Genomic DNA, 23,879 nt, shown 5'->3' with positions numbered 1-23,879 from the left:
AAAGAAAGCAAGCTATTAATCTCTGTTTCCATCGTAAAAGAAAATAAGTATATTGTTGGACATGACATGTTTAAATGTATGTTCAAGGATTATTGTGTGAAAGTACAATGTTCATAGAAAAGGTAGGTAACAAAGCAGCTATTAAGTTAAAGTTAATCATGAAACACAATTAAAGGAGCTTCAAATACAATTCAGAGATTAACATAATATAGTATCAATGCTGATATATTTGTGAATTGTCTCTGGAAAACAGGATGCCTTAAAAACATGCTTACCCGGCTATCTTCATCAAAGCAGACATCTGGACCCTTTCTATACCTGGGATTCTGTGCCAGCATGCACGGATCTGGTCCTTGAGCTACACAATATGATTAAGGAAGATGCCATGGTATTCAGTCATACTTGTATCCTTCAGGAAGTGTTTGCTGGTATCCAGGTATACAATATGTGATGGGAGGAAATACATTAATATGTATTAAAACGAATCATTTAAAATTGTTTGTTGCTGTTACTTGTAAATTGAGGAAGTATTGACTAAACCAAGCGGTGTGATATTTGTATTTACTATTTTTATTGTAACCACATCCCACAAATTGAAAAAAAAAACTTCTGCTGCATAAACATGGTGGCCATAACATAAAGGAAAGAGGCTGGGGAGCCAGCTGAAATGCATCACGGGCGGTAAGGCTGAAAATAAATGAATTTTGAAAATTTGTGATCCTGTGGAGTATCAAAGTTTTGGGACAGACCTGCGCTGTTGATATATATATATATATATATATATATATATATATATATATATATATATATATATATATATATATATATATATATATATATATATATATATATATTTTTTTTTTTACCAAGCGCTCTTCCTCACGATGAAGGACGGCACCGACTCCGTGAGTTACTTAAGAATGAAGTTTATTTTTCAAAGCTGCTGAAAAAGACGCATTTCGGTGGAAGCTTCCGCCTTGCTCACTCATATATATATATGTATATATTACCTACTGGCGGTCGCCAGTAGGTATATATAGTTAGGACCTAGTTACCATAGGAAATCCCCAACATTCTATTGGGAATAACTTTGGCGCAGATTGAGGAATCTGCGTGTAATTTTCTTTAAAATTGCTTTGCTCAGCTCCGCTTCTTCCCTGAAAGTTTCGGGGGGATTCGTCAAGCGGGGGCTGGGAAAAAAGGGGGGTCCCAAAACTTGTTTTCCCCATGTTCATTTCAATAGGGACCTTCAGACACGGCTACAGCCCGAACGGCTGAATGGAATTACACCAAATTTGTCAAAATGGTAGGGCCTGGTATGCAGATGTGCCTTTGCTATGTTTGGTGAAAGTCCCTCCAGTAGTTCTTGAGAAAATGGAATTAAAACATTTTCAAACAGCATTTTCTATGGGACCTTTAGACACGGCTACAGCCCGAATGGCTGAACGGAATTACATCAAACTTGGCAAAATGGTAGGGAAAGGTATGCAGTAGTGCCTTTTCTATATTTGGTGAAAATCCCTCCAGTAGTTGTAGAGAAAATTGAATTTGAGCAAAATATATATATATATGCTTCTAGAGTTTATATCATTTTGCTTAAGTAACAATATATTTTTGTTCCAGGACCAATTTTATAAACAGATCTGTGGCACCGCAATGGACACCTGCTTCGACCCCAGCTATGCAAATCTCTTCGTTGGCTGGTGGGAGGAGCAGGTGGCCTGGGCGACTGAGAATGCTGTGTGGAAAGAGAGAGTGATATCCTGGAACAGATACATAGATGACCTATTTATCATCTTCTGAGGTACAATAGTGTGTGCTAGAGAGTATGTCGAGGTACTAAACAGGAATAATTTGAACCTCAGATTTACTGGAGAAATCAGAACAGAGACCGTTAACTTTTTGGACCTTAAAGTGTTCATAGCTGAAGGGAATCTCTGTACCGAACTGCACAGGAAACCCACAGCGGGTAACTCTGTGCTCCATGCGAACCGTTGCCATCCAGGGAAGACTAAATCTAGTATACCCTATGGTGAACTACTGAGAATTAGAAGAAATTGTACACAACAAAGTCATTACGAGAAGGCGGCCAGTGACAGTATTATGAGGTTCCAAGTGAGAGGATACAGTAAGGAGGTATTACAGGAGGCAAAACTGAAAGCAGATAAGAAATTGAGATCTGACCTATTTTCAAAGAATATTACAGTGGCACTTAAGAAGCAGAAGACCAACCAGAATTGCATGAGAATGATCATGAATTATTCCAGTAATGCCTATGACATTAGGAAGAAGTGTGTGAGGAATTGGCACATACTTAAATCCGATCCGGTCATTTGCAAGGATTTACCCAAATCTCCATTAATAACTTTTAGGAGAGCAAGATCACTGGGTTCGAATGTTGTGCAAAGCCACTGTAGGAAAGAGGAGAAACCTCCACCATTTGGGAAACTGGCAGGGTTCTACCCATGCCTCAAATGTAAGGCATCCAAGAATAGTAAAAAGGTGACCCATTACCAAGCACCTGGGATGAAGGAGCCCAAAAAGATCGCTAGTTTAATGAATTGTAACACAAGCCACACGGTGTACTGTCTTGTATGTCCGTGTGGATTGTGTTACATTGGGAGTACAACTCACCCAACCAAGAACAGGATCTTAGAACACCTGAGGGCCATACAGAATAAGGATCCCTCGTACCCAGTGGTGAGACACTTTGAAGTGTTTCACCAAAGAAACCGAGAACTCCTTAGCTTTTACTGCATGGATCAGGTGCCTGCAGATATAAGGGGAGGGAACAGGTTGCTACAGCTACTCAGGCTAGAATCTTGCCATATCATTGAGAACCGACCGAAGAAACCAGGTGGCCTGAACGCTGGGGAGGAGCTAGCAGTCCATTAATGATTTTCTTCTGCATTGATTCTTTCTTAAAACTGTAGGATGTTCATAATTATGTGCTTTTACATTTCTGTGGATATGCCCATTCAGGACCAAATTGTTTTGAAAATTATTACATAATTTGTGCGTTTTATATTGTGTTTGCCCATCCAGGGCACTATTACGACAGTGATTGTAAACTGAACTTACACCACTTAGAAATGGGGTGTTGCACAAAATGTCCTTTCTTTATTTTGTTGATTGGATGTATTTAAACTCTGCCTGATGGTGGCGCCGGCCTCTAATTGAGAAAGGCGGAGGCCGAAACGCGTCATTCAAGAGTGTCTTTTGTCCAATAAATCTATTGGAACTGTCCCCGTGAGTGCTGTGTACTTTGTACAAACGGAGCTTAGGGCTGACTGTGACCTGCGTGGTGCCGTCACCCGCTGTTCTAGCACCCGGCCGAGAGTGGAGGAGAGCAGACGGACTAGTGAGCTTCAATATATATATATATAAAGGTGGTTCTTTTCCGAGGAGAAGAAACGAAGGCCACGAGGGGAGTTCAGTGAAAACAGCAGCTTTATTTCAAGGGTCCCAGCGGTGGCGGATGCATTTCGGCAAGTGAGCCTTCTTCGGCGCCCCATGCTGTAAGGATACCGTCCCTCATTAACTCCTCCTGTTAAAGTTTCTGCTCGCACCTGCATCTCCTCCCCCTGGCAATTGGCTGACCAATCAGAGTTCGTGTTGAGTATAGCGAACTTCTAGTCCCAGCATGCAGTGTGTTTGCATTGTTGAGATGGTCGCGTAGAGGAGTGAGTGAACATAGAATCGGTGCAAGCTTTGCAGGTGAGTAGGGCGGATCGAGGAACAGAAGAAATAGCAACGTTCCCTCTGAGTCCCCTCTAACTGCAGCGACCAGTCGCATCAGGTAGCATGAAGGGTGGGGGCAGTCATATGTGAGACTGGGTGCCCAATTGAGATAGAATATCTCGGTCCTCTCTCGAGTTCCTGACGTCTCTGGCAGACTTCGGAATTTCCAGTTCCCTGGATACAAGGTAGCTGCGAGCAGCGAGATGCCAAGTTCATTCCGGGTCTTTTGGATGCTGCAGGGTCTTCGGACTGTGCCTTGGCCAGCACAGAATATATGAAGGTGGTTCTTTTCTGAAGAGAAGAAACGAAGGCCACGAGGGGAGTTCAGTGAAAACAGCAGCTTTATTTCAAGGGTTCCAGCGGTGGCGGATGCATTTCGGCGAGTGAGCCTTCTTCGGCGCCCCATGCTGTAAGGATACCGTCCCTCATTAACTCCTCCTGTTAAAGTTTCTGCTCACACCTGCATCTCCTCCCCCTGGCAATCGGCTGACCAATCAGAGTTCGTGTTGAGTATAGCGAACTTCTAGTCCCAGCATGCAGTGTGTTTGCATTGTTGAGATGGTCGCGTAGAGGAGTGAGTGAACATAGAATCGGTGCAAGCTTTGCAGGTGAGTAGGGCGGATCGAGGAACTGGCGGTCACCAGTAGATATATATAGTTAGGAACTAGTTACCATAGGAAATCCCCAACATTCTATTGGGAAAAACTTTGGCGCCGATTGAGGAATCTGCGTGTAATTTTTCTTAAAATTGCTTCGCTCCGCTCCTTCCCTGAGACTTTCGGGGGGATTCGTCAAGCTAGGGCTGAGAAAAAAGGGGGGTCCCAAAACGTGTTTTCCCCATGTTAATTTCCATAGTGACCTTTAGATACGGCTACAGCCCGAACGGCTGAATGGAATTACACCAAACTTGGCAAAATGGTAGGGCCTGGTATGCAGATGTGCCTTTGCTATGTTTGGTGAAAATCCCTCCAGTAGTTTTTGAGAAAATGGAATTTAAAATTTTTCAAACAGCATTTTCTATGGGACCTTTAGACACGGCTACAGCCCGAATGGCTGAACAGAATTACACCAAACTTGTCAAAATGGTAGGGACAGGTATGCAGTAGTGCCTTTTCTATATTTGGTGAAAATCCCTCCAGTAGTTGTTGAGAAAAATGAATTTGAGCAAATGATATATCTAAATGCGCTCACCGTACGCGTACGTGCGTGTACCCTTACGTGCGCGAGCGAGTTTCTGATTGGCTGGCAGTCGACTGTCAACATTCCAAACTGTCCAAACGAGGAAGTGTTGGCCACCATCTTGTTTTTCAGGAAAACTGAGGCACAAGAGAGCCCAAAACAAGAGTGGAAAACACGAAAAGGGGGCAGGGTAGAGACCCCCCAACCCTCTAGCCCTTCTTAGGGGGTCCCAAAAGGACCCCCAAGGGCAAAAAAAAACAAATCGAAAAAATCACGAGGTACGCTACCCCGCGATTTAAAAAATAAATACAGTTTTTTTCGCACTTAGTGGTCCTTCTGGGACCCCCTGAGAAGGGCTAGGTGGTCAGGGGGTCTCAACCCTGCCCCCTTTTCGCATTTTCCACTCTTGTTTTGTGCTCTCTTGTGCCTCACTTCTCCTGAGAAACAAGATGGCTGCTCAGGTGGTCCCAGAAGGATAATAACATATATAAACGTTATCCGCTAATAGAATTAGCATTTACAAAACCTTTGAAATTTATTGAAAAAAAATATAGGTTTCATGCCTGATATAGTTAGGAATTAGCATTTAAAAAACCTTGCAAATTCACTGAAAAAAACCATAGGTTTCAGGGTTTATATAGTTAGGAATTAGCATTTAAAAAACCTTGCAAAGTCACTTAAAACACCATAGGTTTCAGGCCTTATATAGTTAGGAATTAGCATTTTAAAAACCTTGCAAATTCACTTAAAAAAACATAGGTTTCAGGCCTTATATAGTTATGAATTAGCATTTAAAAAAACATTGAAATTGCTCCTATATAGTTAGTTGTACTAACTATATTTCGCGCACCCGCAATCCACTGCTGATGATGTCACATATTACATCATTCATGACATGGTCAGTGACATCACTGATGACATCTCAAATGCACTGATGACATCTCATTTGACATCACTGATCACATCACTGATGATATCATTCATGTGATAATACGATGCACCTCCTCACACTCTAATATAACCTTTGATACACCCAGTGTTAAATACAGACTACCATTCTTGAAACCATTGACACACCAATACCAGTTACTACATACGCACTCACTGATTCCTAGGTCTACACACACATTCACTCATTCACCCATAGAATCACTCATACATACAGTCACTCATCAATACAACACTATCATATGCACTCATACAACCAATACAGACACTCACACACTTCCACTCATCCACGGAGTTACTCACACACCTAGTCAGTCATGTAAAGAATCAATCACACTTCCATTTCGTCAACTATACAGTTATACACACAACACCTTACTTATTCAAACATATACTAACACATACTTACTCTCCTATACAATCACTGATACAAGTACACAATTATCCATACAGCCACTCACACATTCACTGGCTCTCATGTATAGTCATTTATATATGTCAACTCTCACATGCACTGTGTTTTACATATGTACTTACTTGGACATGTAGCACTGAGATATCCATTCACTCACCAACACACATATGCACACAGTCAACCGCCCATATAGCTGTTTCCACATGCACTCTTGAACTCATACACCTAGTGAATCAACTGCTCACACATCTATGCACAGAGTCACACACCTGCCAGCCACCCACACACACACTCAGTCTCCCATTCAAATACTTGGGCAGCCAATCAATAACCCATATAGCCACTCATATAGCTACTGATCAACACATGCAGCAGCTTACACAACAACAGACATACTGATGCACACATTCAGACAGTTTAGTCACTAACCCATGCATTTAGTAAGACACATTTAATCACTCACTCATACAGTCAGTCACGCACCTACTAAATCCTTCATCCAGACACTTATACATCCACTCATTCTTCAATATGTAAAACATATTTAAACTTCACCGAAACACACAGTCACTGGATGATGTCATCAGTGATGTCATCAGTGATGTCAAATGAGATGTCATCAGTGATGTCATCAGTGATGTCATTTGAGATGTCATCAGTGATGTCATCAGTGATGTCACTGACCATGTCATGAATGATATAATATGTGACATCATCAGCAGTGGATTGCGGGAGCGCGAAATATAGTCAGTACAACTAACTATACAGGAGCAATTTCAATGGTTTTTTAAATGCTAATTCCTAACTATATAAGGCCTGAAACCTATGGTTTTGTAAGTGAATATATATATATATATATATATATATATATATATATATATATATATATTTTTTTTTTTTTTTTCCACCAAAGGCCCAAGCATTACGAAGGACGCACTCACAGCCAATGCGAACCAAGGTTCATAAACAAAGAATCAACTGGCAATGATATTTCCAGGATTTATTGTCGATGATTTGTAATGCTGCGATGCGTTTCGAGGCACCAGCCTCTTCATCTGGCAGCTGGGAAAATGTGGCATGGATTTCCATGGATGCGCCCTCGTGCATTCTGGGATATAATGTCCTGTTGGAAAAGTTCATATCGCCTTTAGTAGGTTCCATGCCACATCTTTATATTTAATCACCACATTTATACAATGTACCTTAAGTAGTCCCCTTCGTATCAGCAAGTTGATATATTTCATGCAAAAGGTGTGCTGGCCGCAGTTATGACACAGTTCTGTTACTGCGCAGCCCTTCTCACAGTTTGAAAGTGGTGCATCCTTCCACAACAGGACTGCCGTGTTGTTTATTTTCCACCAAAGGCCCAAGTATTTCGAAGGACGCACTCACAGCAAATGCGAACCAAGGTTCATAAACAAAGAATCAACCGGCAATGATATTTCCAGGATTTATTGTCGATGATTTGTAATGCTGCGACGCGTTTCGAGGCAATCACCACATTTATACAACACGGCAGTCCTGTCGTGGAAGGATGCACCACTTTCAAACTGTGAGAAGGGCTGCGCAGTAACAGAACTGTGTCATCACTGCGGCCAGCACAGCTTTTGCATGAAATATATCAACTTGCTGATACGAAGGGGCCTACTTAAGTTACATTGTATAAATGTGGTGATTAAATATAAAGATGTGGCATGGAACCTACTAAAGGCGATATGAACTTTTCCAACAGGACATTACATCCCAGAATGCACGAGGGCGCATCCATGGAAATCCATGCCACATTTTCCCAGCTGCCAGATGAAGAGGCTGGTGCCTCGAAACGGGTCGCAGCATTACAAGTCATCGACAATAAATCCTGGAAATATCATTGCCGGTTGATTCTTTGTTTATGAACCTTGGTTCGCATTGGCTGTGAGTGCATCCTTCGAAATGCTTGGGCCTTTGGTGGAAAAATAAATTAATGAAAATTCCTCTCTTCTTTAATCCTCCAGAAAGAGAAAAGTGAGGTGCAGAAAGAGGCAAGAGAGGTACAGAAAGAGGCAAGAGGGTGCAGAAATGTTCAAGAGAGTAGCAGATAAAAGCAAGAGCAGTGCAGAAAGAACCAACAGAGGTGCTGAAAGAGGCACAAAGGGTGCAGAAAGAGGCAAGCGAAGTGCAGAAAGAAGCAACAGAGGTACAGAAAGAGGCATAAAGGGTGCAGAAAGAGGGAAGAGCGGTATAGAAAGAGGCAAGAGAGTTGCACAAAAAAGGAAGAGGGGTGCAGAAAGAAGCAAGTGAGGTACAGAAAGAGGCAAATGAGGTGCTGAAACAGGCAAGAGAAGTGCAGAAAGAGGGAAGGGAATTGCAGAAAGAAGCAACAGAGGTGTAGAAAGAAGCACCTGAGGTGCAGAAAGAGAAAAGAAGAGAGCAGAAAGTGGACGAGGATTGCAGAAAGAGGAACAAGTGTTGCAGAAATAAGTGACAGATGTGGAGAAAGAAGCAAGAGAAGTGAAGAAAATAGCAACACAGATGCAGAAAGATGGCAGAGGGATGGAGAAAGAGGCAAGGGGATGCAGAAAGAAGCAAGAGAGGTGCAGATAGAAATAAAGGAAGTGCCGAAAGAGGCAACAGAAGTACAGAAAGAGGCAAGAGGAGTGCAGAAAAAAGAAAGAGGGTGCAGAAAGAGACAGAAGGTTTGCAGAAAGAAGGGACCGTGGTGCAGAAAGAAGCAAGAGCAATACAGATTGAAGCAACAGAGGTGCATAAAGGGAGATGAGGGGTGGATAAAGAGGCAAGGGAACTGCAGAAAGAAGCAACAGAGATGCAGAAAGAATGAAGATGGGTAGAGAAAGAGGCAAGAAGGAAGCAAGAGAGGTACAGAAAGAAACCAAAGAAGTGAAAAAACAAGGAACAGATGTGCAGAAAGAGGCAAGAGGAATTCAGAAAGATAGAAGAGGGGTAAAAAAAGAGGCACAAGGGGTGTAGAAAAAGGGAAGAGAGGTGCAGAAAGAGGCATGAAGGGTGCAGAAAAAAAGCAAGAGAGGTGCAAAAGAAGCAACACAGGTGCAGAATGAGGAAAGAGGGGTGGAGAAAAAAAAAGAGAGGTGAGAAAGAAGCAACAGATGTGCAGAAAGAGGGATGGAAAAAAGGGCAAGAAGGGGACAGAAAGAAGCAAGAGATGTACAGAAAGAAACAAAATAAGTACAGAAAGAAGGAACATAGGTGCAAACATTGGCAAGAGGAATGCAGAAAGAGAAGAGAGGTGCAGAAAGCAAGAGGGGTACATAAAGACACAAGATAAGTGCAAAAAAACAACATAGATGCAGAAAGAGGGAAGGGGTGGAGAAAGAGGCAACAGGGAAGCAGAGAGAAGCATGAGAGGTGCAGAAAAAAAGAAGTGCAGAAACAAAGAATAGATGGGCAGAAAGAGGCAAGAGGGGTCCAGAAAGAGGCACAAGGGGTGCTGAAAGAGGCACGAGGGATGCAGAAAGAAACAAAAGTGAAGACAGAAGAAACAGAGGTACATAAAGAGGCAAAAGAAGTGTAGAAAGAAGCAACAGAGGTGCAGAAAGATGCAAAAGAGGTGAAGAAACAAGCAAGAGAAGAGCAGAGTCAAGGGAATTGCTGAAAGAAGCACCAGAGATATGAAAAGAAGCAAATAAAGTGCAGAAAGAAGCAAGTGAGGTGCAGAAAGAGGCAAGAGAGGTACAGAAAGAGGAGAGGAATATAGAAAGAAACAAGAGTGGTGCAGAAAGAAGGAACAGAGGTGAAGAAAGAGGCAGTCGGGTGCAAAAAGAGGGAACAGGTGTGCAAAAAGAGGCAGGAGGGATCCAAAAACAGGGAAGAGGGGTCCTCAAAGAGGCACAAGGGGTGCAGAAAGAAGCAAGAGAGGTGCAGAAAGAAGCAAGAGTGGTGCAGAAAGAAGCAACAGAGGTACAGAATGAGGGAGGAGAGGCAGAGAGCAAGGCGAGAGGGAAGCAGAGAGAGGCATGAGAGGTGCAGAAAGAAACAAAAGAAGTAGAGACAAGGAACAGATGTTCAGAAAGAGGCAAGAATAGTGCAGAAAGAGAGAGCAGAGGTGCAGAAAGAGGCAAGAAAGGTACAGAAAGTGAGAAGAGGGGTCCAGAAAGAGGCAAGAGGGTTACACAAAGAAGCAAGTGAGGTCCAGAAAGAGGCCACAGAAGCGCAGAAAGAAGCAGGAGAAGTGCAGAAAGAAGCAACAAAGGTGCAGAAAGAAGCAAGAGAGGTTCAGAAAGAGGCATGCAAAGTGCAGAAAGAAGCAAAAGAGGTGCATAAAGAGGCAAGAGAACTGCAGAAGAAGGCTAGAGAGGTGCAGGAAGAAGCAAGAGAAGTGCAGAAAGAAGCAACAGAGGAGCTGAACGAGGCAAGAGGAGGGCAGATGGAGGGAAGAGGGGTGCAGAAAGAGGCAAGAGCTTGCAAGAAAAAGCAGGAAAGGTGCATAAAGAAGCAACAGACATGCAAAAAGGGGGAAGTGGGGTGTAGAAAGAGGCAAGAAGGATACATAAAGAAACAAGCAGGTGCAGAAATTAGGAACAGAGGTGCAGAAATAGGCAGCAGGGGTGCAGAAAGAGGCACGAGGGGTACAAAAAGAGGGAAGAGGGGTGCAGAAAGAGGCACATAGAGTGCAGAAAGAAGCAAGAGAGGTACAAAAGCAGCAACAGATGTGCAGAAAATGGGAAGAGGGATGGAGGAAGAGGCAAGAGTGGTGCAGAAAGAAGCAGGAGAGGTGCAGAAATTAACAAAAGAAGTACAGAAAGAAGGAACCGAGGTACAGAAAGAGGCAAGAGGACTACAGAAAGAGAAGAGATGTGCTGAAAAAGGCACCAGGAGTGAAAATGAAGCAAAAGACAAGATAAGTGCAGAAAAAAGCAACAGAGATGCAGAAAGGGGGAAGAGGGTTGGAGAAAGAGGCAAGAGGGGTGCAGAAAGTAGAAGATATATGCATTAAGAGGTGGGAAGAGTGCAGAAAAAGAAAGAAAGGTGCAGAAAGAAGCAACAGAAATGCAGAAAGAGGCAAGAGAAGCGCAGAAAGAAGCAAGAGTGGCTTGCACATTATTAGTACCAATTTCACACCCACATTTAGCAAAAACAGGTGACAATTCTAGGTTTACATAGGATCTTCCACCACGCTGTAACACTTGTCGCTGCATTTTTGGTAATATTTGATGCGTTTCAGCTAGAAACAAGGCTTTTTTTGTTCAAATCTGCAGCAAGACTGTATAGTATACATTACATAAAACACAGTAAAAAACTTCAAAATTCAAAATAACTCCTGGTTCTGTACACTTTTTAAGAGTTTGAAATGAAACAATAAATCATCCTTTCAGAGAAAAATTCTCTATTGTATAAGGACAGTGATCAAACAGTGATCCTACTCGCCTCATCTGAAAATACTTTTCAAATTAACAATTCCTTTTTTAATGAGCCTCAGTGGAAAAACATAGTAGATCACTAATTAGTAGCAGTCAACAAGTTTCAAAAACTTCTTAACTAATTTGTGTGTTCTCCTCAGGACTCAGAACTCAAGAACAGCTCTCTTCCTCCGAACTGCCTCTTTTTTCTCCTCTATCCAGTCTAATTCATACTGAATTTTTTGTTGCAGGTTTTCAATAAATAGCGATCCACAAAAATGTTCGTACTTTTTCCACTTTCTACTGTGTATCTTTTCTGAGACTTTTTTCTTCTTTCCGTGCACAGAATAACAATTGAGAGGTACAACGAGGCACAAGCCGGGGGACTCGGTTACAATAGGTATGAACTGTGGGGCAGGACCCTTGATGCTGTGAGTATACAGGACCACAGAAACAAATCCTACAAGACAGGTATGGTTTGTTTGAAACATATTCATGAGATATTCATAAGTTTGATCCATATTCATATTCATGGCAATTTAAATGCCACTTTGTCTGTTCTTTCTTTTTTCGCTTATGCTGGTATTGGCACCTACGACGCATATCTTAAATACTGACAGAGTTTGACTAAAGGGCTACACCTTGATGCCGGAGTACTCAGTGATGTAAATCCTCTTCCAAAGAGGGGTAAGGGAGAGGGTGGCGCATGAAGAATATGAATCAATAAACGCAGTGAATGACTTGAGCATGGTGTGTTTTATTGGGAGTGACACTAGAGTGATTTTTAAGTGACCACATACACATAGAAGTTTAATTATCAACAGATTGCAAGTTTAATCGCCACATCACCATATATACCACTTAGTTGCGTGTGGTATTGTTATAAAATACTGGAAACACATACGATTTTATTATGTTGAGTGATGTTATCGTCACACCCAATTGTCTTGAAAGCATGGGTGTCATCACAAGCACATCACACGTGGGAAGAGCTGAGTGTATACTACAATATTAAACTATGACCTTCTTTTCTTTCTTTATTTTTCTTCTTACTTACAGATGGAGTAAAGAAAATGTGAACCGACAAATAGGTCGGGTGCTCGAAGGAGCAGCTTTCTGCCCTCGAGCCATTGATGTAGAATAGGGAATTCCCCTTTCACTCCTACCATGAAGGACACCTCCTGTTTGCCCTGATGAAAGTCCTGGACCCTAGTGGGCCAATCAAGGACAGAAACATGTTGGTCATAGAACCATTAAAATCCCATTGACCTCCCCATATTGAACATTTTAATATCCCTAGCATATCCAAGAATAAAGGGATACCGGGATATGCTTTTTCATCTTTAACTCCCCCTGGCTATTTTTCATCAAGAGCTTCCTGAAATACGGTCGAGCCCACCCTAACCTATAGGGGTCAGTGTGACCCGATGATGAAGCATGACACCACTGGGTGTGTGGGGGTAATATAAACAAAAGGACGTGCTTCCTTCCCCGCTCCCTAGTGGCTAGTGACTAATTGCTTCATATAGGATCTTCCCATATCTAACCGCCCAGTGAGAACTAGTAAATAGCCTTCACTGGTTCGTGAGTTACTTTTTGTGGAATTGTATGTAACACAGACGGATTTATACCCATCTTATTTACCTCTCTGCCCCTACACAGGTGAATGGCCATTCCCTGTTTGCCATAGTTACTTATGTATTTCAGATGCAGCTCCATACAGCAGGATTAGGTAGGAATTGGTTTAGCTGCACAATCGATTGACCGTCTTGTTTTTGAACAACAGAAGCTCTCAAGGTTGGACCAACATTAAATCACTGCTACCCATGAAAGATTGCCCCATTCCATCCAAATGTGCCCAAATGCTGAATATCATATTAAAAGAATAGCTTCCTTTAGAGATCCAAGTAGATGTGGTTTCTAGTGGCTATTTTTAGCTATAACTAATTAGGTGCACCTGTCTCTCCTTATCACTTAGGAGTCCATTAGGATGTAGGGCAGATCGCCACCGCCATGCGGGTGGTGGCAATCTGCCCTACATCCTTCCCTGCCCACCACCCATTTACCCCCGCCATATTAGTATGGCGGGCGTACCGCGGCAAACAGGAAGACCGTCCGCCGCTTTTCCGCCCGGTCGACAAGTCGACTGGGCTGAAAAGGGTTTAATATGGTGGCGGTGTCTGCTAGATACCGCCCTCCATAACAGGATGCAGGCGGGAGGAAGCTTTTCCGTGGCGACATTGCTGCCACGAAAAGGCATGCAGAATTTGAAGTTGGAGGCCAAATGCGGGCCCTCAGGATGTTGGGGGTGGCACATTGGGGGTACCTACGGTACCCCCTGCATGTGTGCATGCACAACATGCATTTTTGGCATTGCGGCGGGGGATGCTGAAAGCACCGCCAGCCGCAATGTTAAAAATGCAGGATGCGCCCGCCAGTGTGGTGGGCGCATCCTAATCACCCCCATGGGACTGCCGCACTTATAGCGGGTGGTCTCTTTTTACGTCAGTATGGTAGGCGGACAAAGTCCGCCCACCATCCTAATGATGCCCTTAATATCATAAATCAGTTATTAATGCACTTATATAATTTTACTGGAATATGGTAACAATAACTACCTGGGACGAGCTGTAACGGTCCTGGCTAGCCTACGACTAATACAAAACACAGAAGGCAGATCTATTATGTGGAAGAAAAGGTGGGTACTTACACTCTGTCCATGTATAAGCTTTGCTGGCTCCATGCAAAGGACACATTTTACATTTTTACCCATTGTTCACAAAGCAGTTATCATAGCCTTCACCTTCTTGTCTCACGCCAGTGCTTACTATAAGATCGCCTCCCTTGTCATTACCATGCATTCCTTCAATGAGGAAGGGGAGATCAGGTGATAGAGCTTTCTCAGTGGAAGCAGCTAATCTGCCTAGCATTTTCTGTGTAAATTTTGATTTGAAAGCTTGGTGGTTTCCTACTTAGACTGGTATGAGTTTCAGATTGATGTATGTAATAGTGCCAAGTGGTTCTAAAGATTAGTGTTCTACAAATAATTATGAACCTAACTTAACATATGGGCCAGATTTACAATATTTGCTCAGATAGGTAAAAGTGCATTCTGTGCATGCACGGACACGCAACATTAATTAATGCGTTTACAAAAATACTCTGCTGGTGTACATTTTGTTTTGTTCACAAATGCACCAGTTAGAAATATGTTTTAGAATGGGCCAGGTGTTTGATACGCACAGATGTATGTATATGTAAGGTATTTCTATAGCACAAACATACTCAAAAGGCTGGTGAGCACTCCACATGCTCAAAGACAAGCATTTCTTATCCTGAAACTATGGTTGCTACCATTTTCCAGAAAGAGATGCTGCAAAATTTGCAACTGGCAAACAGCCCATTCGTCTCTACTAGTCCTGGCTGTTGCGGTTCCAGTGAAGCAAAAATTACAAACACTAACGCGGGAAAGGAATGCCCTATTCATAACTCCCAGCTATTGTACTCCACTGTTCAAGATTTAAATAAGTAGTTTTCTTTTAAGACTGATAAATGGCAATGCCTATCCACTGATTGATGTGGGTGAAGTGGAAAGTGCCTTCAAAGTCAATAGGCACAAATCTCTTTATAATGATTGGCATTCTGTACACCCTGTATAAAAAACTGTCGGTGGCTTGTGACGCATCCAGCCATCTATTATAAAGAAGTGCTGTAGCCGCCCAATTGAAATAACTTATTACAATTAAATTCTGACATCGCAATGCCTGCTGTCAGAGACAGTAGTGGAGACAGTTCATTGAGCATAATTAAAGCAGCTAATTAAAGAACAAATATGAAACATGGCTTTTCTTTCTTCTGCTTTGTTTTTCTAACTGTACAGTGACAAGCAAAAACTAGATATCTATGGCAACATGTTTCTTTTTTGAACTCCTTATGTAATTATAAAATAATGAGAATCTTTCTGCAAGTTACTACCAAAACTGAGTCATCGAGCCTTTTTTTCCCCCAAAAAAACATATGTGTATTAAATGAATTCTCACATCTTTTTGCAACAAAAACCTAACAGCTATTTGATGTTTATAATTTTGCACTTTAGATTCTCTTTTTATTCTTCATGCTGTCTTCCATATGACTCAATGCATTACATTAGAGGAGCATGCACAGATGTAGGTACTGCTTCTGTGAATCTAGCACCTGTGGTCTTTGTCAGGTCTTAACCCATATCCTACCTTTGAATTTGATTCTGCCAACTCAGAAACCACATATTTCACTGAATCCAACACTATGGCCAACAAAAATGGTTGCCAGATGTGGTTGCAAATTGCGCTCTGACTTTTTGTGATCAGTTTTAATTTTTATTGTGCAATCTCTGTACTCATAGGACACATCATAAAATGTACATTCAAAAGGGGTCACAGAATGACCTGCCTAATTAATATTAATTAGGCAGACCTCTGTGATTGGATACATACATAGGGCCTAATTCACAAAGGGCCTCCACACTCGTAGCGAAAGCCCCACATTACTGGAGGAGTCTCTGCTCTCGGGGCAAAATCTCTGCAATGGGAATTCTAATTCCGAAGATTTCACGCCGAGTTCGGAAACCCCTGCGATTGCGGGCCTCCGCTTCATGAGCGGAGGCCCTTTGTGCATCTGGCCCATAGTGAAAAGCAGATTACCATCCCTGTGTTTGCATTTCCAAATGCAAAAATTTTTATTTTAAGAGCCAAGTCTCCTTAAAGCTCATATTGTTGTTTCTTAAAGAAAGGTTTTCCTTTTCGGAAAACCCCTGCACGAGCAGGCATTGGTCCTCTAACAATCGTCTAGTCTTACCAAGGCTGCTGACAAAAATCACTAAAGAGAAGATACCACTCTCTGGGAATCAACTACCGCCTTTTTTGAGGTGTCAAAAACTGTTCAATGGCCTGTGCCCACAATTGTGGTTGAAAACAATTCATGCATACAATTATGACTTCCAATTACGTTGCAACACTTCTTTCACGACTCCTCCAAATTGCAATTTACAATGGACTGCAAAAACGATTTTGTGAGTTGGAAAGACTTTTCTGACTCACAAAATATGCTTGGTACATAACAAAGTCCTTTTGTGGTCGCAAGCCCTCTGAGTTCACTAATTTTTGTGACTGCAAATGGACTTTTAATGTCTGCCTCTAAATGGTCAAGGAACAGGCACGCCTTTGGTTCTCAGACAAGGAGACAAACTGTGGATTCAATACAACAGTGGTCCCCTTTAAAGAAAAAAAAGGAAGATAAGGTGTCAGCGTGTCTCCCGTGTGCCATATTAGCAACAACATCCATTTAAAGTTGTAATTATACTGACATGTTTATATATTTATCATTAAGATCAAAATCAGGCATCAGCTGCGCCCCGTTTATGTTGTCTCATTCCTTTAGCAGTCATTATTGCATAAACAGGTACATGCTATGTCTGTTTATTTAACTGAGATATACATGAGGATAAATGCTCTCAACTTGAAGGATACAAGGTTGCTCTGCTTGAATAAGTACTCCTGCATCGCACGTGAGGCAAGTCATTTTGCTCTCGGCAATTACAAATACAAGGTTCATGTTCATCAGCTTTTCAGCGTAATAAATTCTGGAAAATAAATAAACAGATAATATGTAAGCAGCAAGATCACATCACTCGACTGGCGACAACGAAACAGCCTGGTAACAACAGAATCGGTACACTTCAGTTCCTAAATGTCACTGTAGGATGTGGTGCACAATTAGCGTAACATATAGTAAAAAGTGATAAAACGTCTTGGAAGAATACATTGATGCAGGCGCTCCCAATAATTATTTCACTGTTAAACTAAATTGCACTCTACCGTTTTCAATGACAGTGTTTTACAATACAACCATGAGCAATATACATATGTAGTTCATAAATATTTTACTTCGATTCAATATCTAGTCCTGCAAGTAATAAGGTTGATAAAAAAGTTACCTAGGAGATAAAAAGCTCGCTAAATAGGAACCACATGAACAATATTGAAAAAGTACAATTTGGCGAGTCCTGCCCCCTTTTGAGGTGGGCCCTTTGCCATCTAGCTGTCTATGTTAAATTCCGCACATCAAAGCTTATTTTGAAATGAATTCCATAACAATGACAGATATACACAATTCTTTATTAAGAAATAGAAATAGCAGACTATACTACATTAAAAAACATTGTAGGAACAGATTGAATCAGGCCCTGACATCCGTTGTTGGAGAGGTGCAAGATCACAGAGTCGTAGGGTGTGAGGGCCTCATTTATGAAAAGTGAAGCATCGCTGCGTGAAAACAGCGATGCGTCACTTTTCATTGCGCCCTCCTTGCGACACCAATGATGCGTCATAGTTCCAGTATGACGCATCATTGCGCAAGGAGTTACAGATACATCAGTATTTCTGAGGCATCTGTATGGCGCAAAAGTGACGCATTGCTGGAGTGTGTCACAAAATGATGCAACTCCAGCAATGTGTCCTGCGTCAGTCTTACGCCTGCTGTGAGGCAGGCGTAAGATTTTGACGTATTTGAGCCCTATAAGTGGCGCAGTGAAATCTCATTGATTTCACTGCGTCACTTCCATGACCCTTTCTTGCATGAAAACGGCCCCTCTTACATACATTATACCTGGCGCAGGTATAATGTGGCGCAGGGGTTTACAAAGTGACGCATCTACCTAGATGCGTCACTTTGTAAATATGGCGCAACAAGGCGCATTTTTTTACGCCACTGGGGCGTCACAAAAAGTGACGCACCGGCGGTGTAAAAGTGACGCACAGCCTCATAAATAAGGCCCTGAGGCTTTAGTTTATATCACGCCAACCAATCTGCTCACTTAAAGTTAACAAGTGCATTTGTTGCTGAATCTCTCTCAATCATGCCCTCTTCCACTATGGAGGGGTTAGTTGTTAGGCATGACCGTAAGTCTTATAAAGACTAATGTAGTCATGTGTGTCAGTTTGTGCCAGCTTGGTGCAGAGCACCAAATTTGGTTTTGACAAGAATCAGTAGGGTAGCCATTGGGCAGTGTAACAATGAAATGAACAAAAGAACCATAGGGTTAAGTGTAAGTGGTTAGATAATACATTTATTTCTCTCTGAAATAGTGACTAATTACCTGGAAAATCGTAAGCACACTGTCTCACAGTTATAAAACCTTTCCCAAATTCGCTTAGAAAGTGAAAGAGAAAAAAGTTTCTTCCAAAACACTGACATATATATATGCAGGGGGTGTATTTCTTTCGATTAAAACATTTAGATAACTTCAAAGTCAACTCAATGACAGATGGATTGTAGCCGCGGAGGTAATGGTTGCTCTTTCAAAGATCTCCATTGACTGGTGCTTGTGGAAAGACAACCACTGTCATGATGGGGTTGGACCTTGGCGAAACCATGTGGGAGGAGATGCGAGCTGGTCGGCCCCTCAAATATGACATTGAATGCCTGTGAATACCAACTGAACTGATACACCCGCTTAACCTTTTCCACAAAGGACACTCACCACTTAAGTTTGAAGCAAGACTATGACACTTGGCATGAACCGAGGTCTGCTGTCCACGGTACAAAACCACTGAAGATGCTACTGCCCATGGAGGTGGAAGATGGACGATGGTGGCTCTTAAATGAGGCATTTATTCACACTGGGGCAGAATCTGCTGACATACTGGATGAAGTGTGCATTCTAACCACCGAAGCATGTGGGGATACAGTGGCTGAGTTTGAGCAGTGATGAGTGATGACCTGTATTGTACCAGAGCTGGGGCACTAACCTCCGGCCAGGCTTGCATTGTGGTAGCCTGCCTGCCTGGACAGTCTCTCATGAAGTAGCCAGCAGAACCCAAAAGTGAAACTGGAACTGGCAGAAGTTGTTAGCCAGATTGGTTGTGAAGTCCACTTGGGATGCTTTCTTCTGTCTTCAACTACCCCACAATTGCTGGGTCTACTGACTTGACTTTGGTTAGTTCATCCAGGACAACTTTCTTCTGATCTATTAAGCACTGTAGGAGTTGGAGCTCCCCTATATGCTTTAAATGCATATTGATGAGACGTTGGGGATTTCTCGGGGTGCATAATATGGGCGAAAATATCACACGAGGTTGGTAATTCTTATTGGTCAAGTTCACCATGGGCAGTATGAACACAGAATCTCAGAACTGTCAACCAAACTTAAATCATTGTGACATTACCTATTTCCATAAATGAATGGAGAACCACAGCGAAGTAGCATTCAGATGAGGAAGACAGACTATAATTCTTGACTTGATTTAGGACAAGCATTATGGTACCTTAGCACTAAAATCAAAGATTTGGAGGATAGTATTTCTTTGGGGTACTAGACAAAGTGGGGAAGGGTGACAGGTTGGATCATTTGTTTTAAACTGTTTTATTGAGAAATTCCACAAACAATACTGCAATGCCTTCAAGGCTTGGCATGTCTACAGGTATACAGGCCAGCATGAATGAATAAACTGCACATACACAACACAATAGCTCGTTATTCTGAGAAGTCTGCAATTGCGGTAAATGTTCTGTGCATTTTGACCCCACTACATCGCAACTCCACAGTAGGTGACAGGCAAAGTTCCCCTCTATATGTATTCCATGCTGCACATTTACGATCCCATTTTTTGGGGCAGCCTCTGTTTTTAAATACATCCATTTCGGCAATCATGGCTCTATCCATGTCAATTGCCCAGTTTCTGATTCGTGGCACCTTCTCCGGCCCCCATTTCTGAGCAATGTTGCGTTTGGCAATGGCCCACCCGAGCGACACACATATTTTCTATGTCTGATTAAAGTCAGTGGCGTCCCATCTATGTAGTAGGCATATTTGCCGGGTAGCTGTTATTTCTTTTCCCAGGCCCTCTCAAGATGCCCGTTCTAAAATAACAGTTGATGGACGGACAGAATGCAGAACAATGTCATACATTCACCCCAGTACAGAGATCTGGGCCTAAATCCATCGTTTTTTTGCACTCCACACCACCCCAGTTCAGACATGGCCATATGCAAATCAGCCTTGACCCTTTGCCTCATGGGAACAGTCCAGCCCGAACTGCCAAGCACTGTCTTTACTGGACCGGAATCAAGCATCCTAGGACCGGTTTCTGGCTATCAGCCGTCTTCAGCCAGGATAGCTTGACTCCAGTGGTGTGGAGAGCATGGGACTCACGTCTGAGCATACCCATCCCACTCGGGGTGACAAATGCAAAAATACCAGTTGATAGACAGAATGCAGAACAATGTCATACATTCACCCCAGTACAGAGATCTAGGCCTTAATCCATCGTTTTTTTGCACTCCACACCACCCCAGTTCAGACATGGCCATATGCAAATCAGCCTTGACCCTGTGCCTCATGGGAACAGTCCAGCCCGAAATGCCAAGCCATGTCTTTCCTGGCCCGGAAACAAGCATCCTGGGACAGGTTTCGGATTCATAATCCTCATCAGGCAGGCTATCTTGAATCCATTGGCCAAGTGAGCAAGGGACTCACGTCTGAGCATACCCTGCCAACTTAGGGCGAACGTGTGATTCTTTTGTGTAAACCCATCTGTTTGTTGACCTTATGCCAAGATTCTATGGTACGTGCTGTTGGTCCTAATTTTTGGGGGTTTGTGTAGAGTGCTCTATTGTAAGCTCCTCGTCCCATAAGCCACAAATCGGTGCAAAAACCCAGGCCCTCCATTCCCCTTGTGCCCAGCAGTTTATTGTAACTAAGTGAGATGATTGGTAGTATGACCTGATATCGGGTAATGCAATCCCCATCATACAATCCCGCCAAAAGTTTTTGTTTCGAAATTCGAGGATCAGAGGGTCTCTTCTCACCCATGTAGCCAGGGGCTCCAGCACCAGGGTGAATATTAAGGGTGACAGGGGGCAACATTGGTGGTTTCCCCTTTCTAGTTGAAATTGTCTGGAAGTATGTCAGTTCACAGACACGTGGGCAATCATGTTGGAATGTTTAGTCCATTTCATAAAGTTGAGCCTGAATCCCATTCTTTCCAAGACGACAAACAAATAGTTCCATTCAATGGTGTCATACGCCATTGCGGCGTCAAGTGACAAAAGGGCCACATCTTCCTGAATTGTGTGCAGTCTACCCAATACCCCATGCAGGCGCTATAGGTTCAGGGCTGTGTTCGGCCCTGGCATGAAGCCCGACTGGTCCAGATGTATCAGGCCGGTGATCAATGGGATAAGTCTATTCGCTAGTAGTTTTGCAAGTATTTTGGCCTCAGCTGTGAGCAAAGAGATAGGTCTATATGCTTTGCAATCATTGGCTGGTTTGCCTTTTTTTGAGAATGACCACAATTGCTGCAAGTTGGATATTCTCTGGCAACACTCCGGTTTCATAACTTTCTAAGTACATCTGATGCAGGTGAGGCGCTAGTTTAGAAGCCATGAGTTTGAAGAACTCAATCAGGAGCCAATTCGGTCCCATTGCCTTGCACAAATGGATATCTCGGATGGCCAGTTGAATTTCCTCCTCTGAGGGCGCACCCTAATAGTTGAGAGAAGTTCCCCCGCTGTGGTGGGCGAGACTGTTACAGCGGACCTATAGACCGATACGAAGTAGGTAGCCATTGTTTCTGCAATCTGCTGGGGATCAGTGATTTCTTCCCCTTTAGGCCCCACTAGTTTATGCACCCACCTTGACGCCTGCTCCCTTTTTTCTAACCAGACCAGAAGGGTGCCCGTTCTCTCCCTGTGTTCATAAATTCTATGGCAAACCGATCTTTGTTTTGCCTTAGCCGCTTCTGTCAGAAGCTGTTTGTAATCTAATGTTGTATCTGCTAGTCGTCGCTTCACTTCAGGATTTGGGGTCTGAGTCAGTTCCATTTCCCCCTGCAGGATTTCTTCCTCGGGTTGGACAATTCTTTCATTAGCTCCCTTTTATGGCCCACCATCAGAGAAAGGGCCCTCCACTTGACCACCACTCCGAATGCGCCCCACAGGATCTGGGCTGAAGAGACCGAGCCAATGTTTTCTGTAAAATATAGTTTGGTATCCTTAATCAGTGCAGCCCGGATGTGCGGTATTTTAAGTGCCCATGGATTTATGGTCAGAGTAGTTCACCTGGTAGGCGAGCCCCCAGCCATCTTGACCAGAATGGGGGAATGGTCTGAGATTCCTTGCGCTAGGCAGCAGGCCTCACTGAATTCGGAAAGATCTTGTGTGTGTTTGAACATGTGGTCTATATGTGATTGGCTGTTGTGTGCCCCAGAATGAAAAGTGAATTGTTTATCCGTGGGGTTAAGTTGTTGCAATATGTCTGCAAGGTCAAGGACCGACAGAAATTCAGTGAGTTTTGATCCAGAAGTGGAGTCCCTACGCGGAGGCAACGGGTCCAGTATGCTATCAACCGTGAGGTTATAATCCCCCCCAATTACCAACGTGCCAATTGGTAATTGAAGGATAAACTTTCTAAGATCGTGGAGTGTGGTTCGCTGCATTGCAGGGGGAACAGAAACCGAGAGTACATTGATTGTTCTGCCTTCCAATGAGCCGGACACAGCAGAGAATCTGCCTTGATCATCAGTCCAGGTTCTCTAAACTATGTAGGGGCAGTTTTTCTAAAGGAGGACCCCCGTCCCACGGGAGCCCAAAGCGAACCCAGCCTGCGCAATCATTTGGCAGCCCCATCTGCCAAGGGCTTTAGGGGTATTACCTATCAGGTTTCTTGCAAAAAGGCCAGGTCTGGCGCCTGCCTCTTAAGGTACTGAAGGACTATCCCTCGCTTATGTTTATCCCCCAACCCATTAATGTTCAATATTAGGAACTTAGGTTCTGTTGGTGATCCCCTTAGTGTTAATGCACCTATAGATTGCACGTGTCAGCAGCAGAATAGTACAGGATTGTGCGTCTTTCAAGAGGTGGTTCAGCCCACCGGTGCAAACGGGATGTGGCAGGAGCAGTCTCATGTTAGTGTGGCACTGCTGTGTGGCATTAGAACTGCAAACTAAACTAACTCCCCTTCCCATAACTCCGCCCCCCCCTCCCTGCCTCCAACCTTGCAGAGTGCCCGTTGTCCTCCCAACACTGAACTAAGGAATCATAATCCCAACCTGCTCCACCCATCCCTTATTTGGAAACATGTATATTAACGACTACAGGAACCATTAGACATGGTAAAGTATACTCATCACATTCTCAGAGGTAGAAGTCTCAGTTCTGAACTGAAGTCCAAGCCCATCTCTAGCATTTACAGTGCCTCGACAAATTTC

General features: G+C 43.1%; 1 protein-coding gene across 2 annotated transcripts in view; it reads right to left on the bottom strand.

Moving 5' to 3' along the window:
- Positions 1 to 23,879, bottom strand: part of CACNA2D1 (calcium voltage-gated channel auxiliary subunit alpha2delta 1) — a 1,701,483-nt gene that overhangs the window by 53,010 nt on the left and 1,624,594 nt on the right. For both annotated transcript variants that reach the window (XM_086919803.1, XM_086919796.1), the window contains 2 exons: positions 17,142 to 17,254; positions 276 to 358 (listed from right to left, as the gene is read on the bottom strand). In XM_086919803.1, the coding sequence (XP_086775929.1) occupies positions 276 to 358; positions 17,142 to 17,254 (196 nt within the window). The remainder of the gene's footprint in view (positions 1 to 275; positions 359 to 17,141; positions 17,255 to 23,879) is intronic.

The sequence above is a fragment of the Lissotriton vulgaris genome, chromosome 1_1 (assembly GCF_964263255.1).
Source record: "Lissotriton vulgaris chromosome 1_1, aLisVul1.2, whole genome shotgun sequence".
Lineage (NCBI taxonomy): Eukaryota > Metazoa > Chordata > Amphibia > Caudata > Salamandridae > Lissotriton > Lissotriton vulgaris.
Note: the sequence above shows the minus strand (reverse complement) of the source record. Positions and strands in the feature narration are given on the sequence as shown.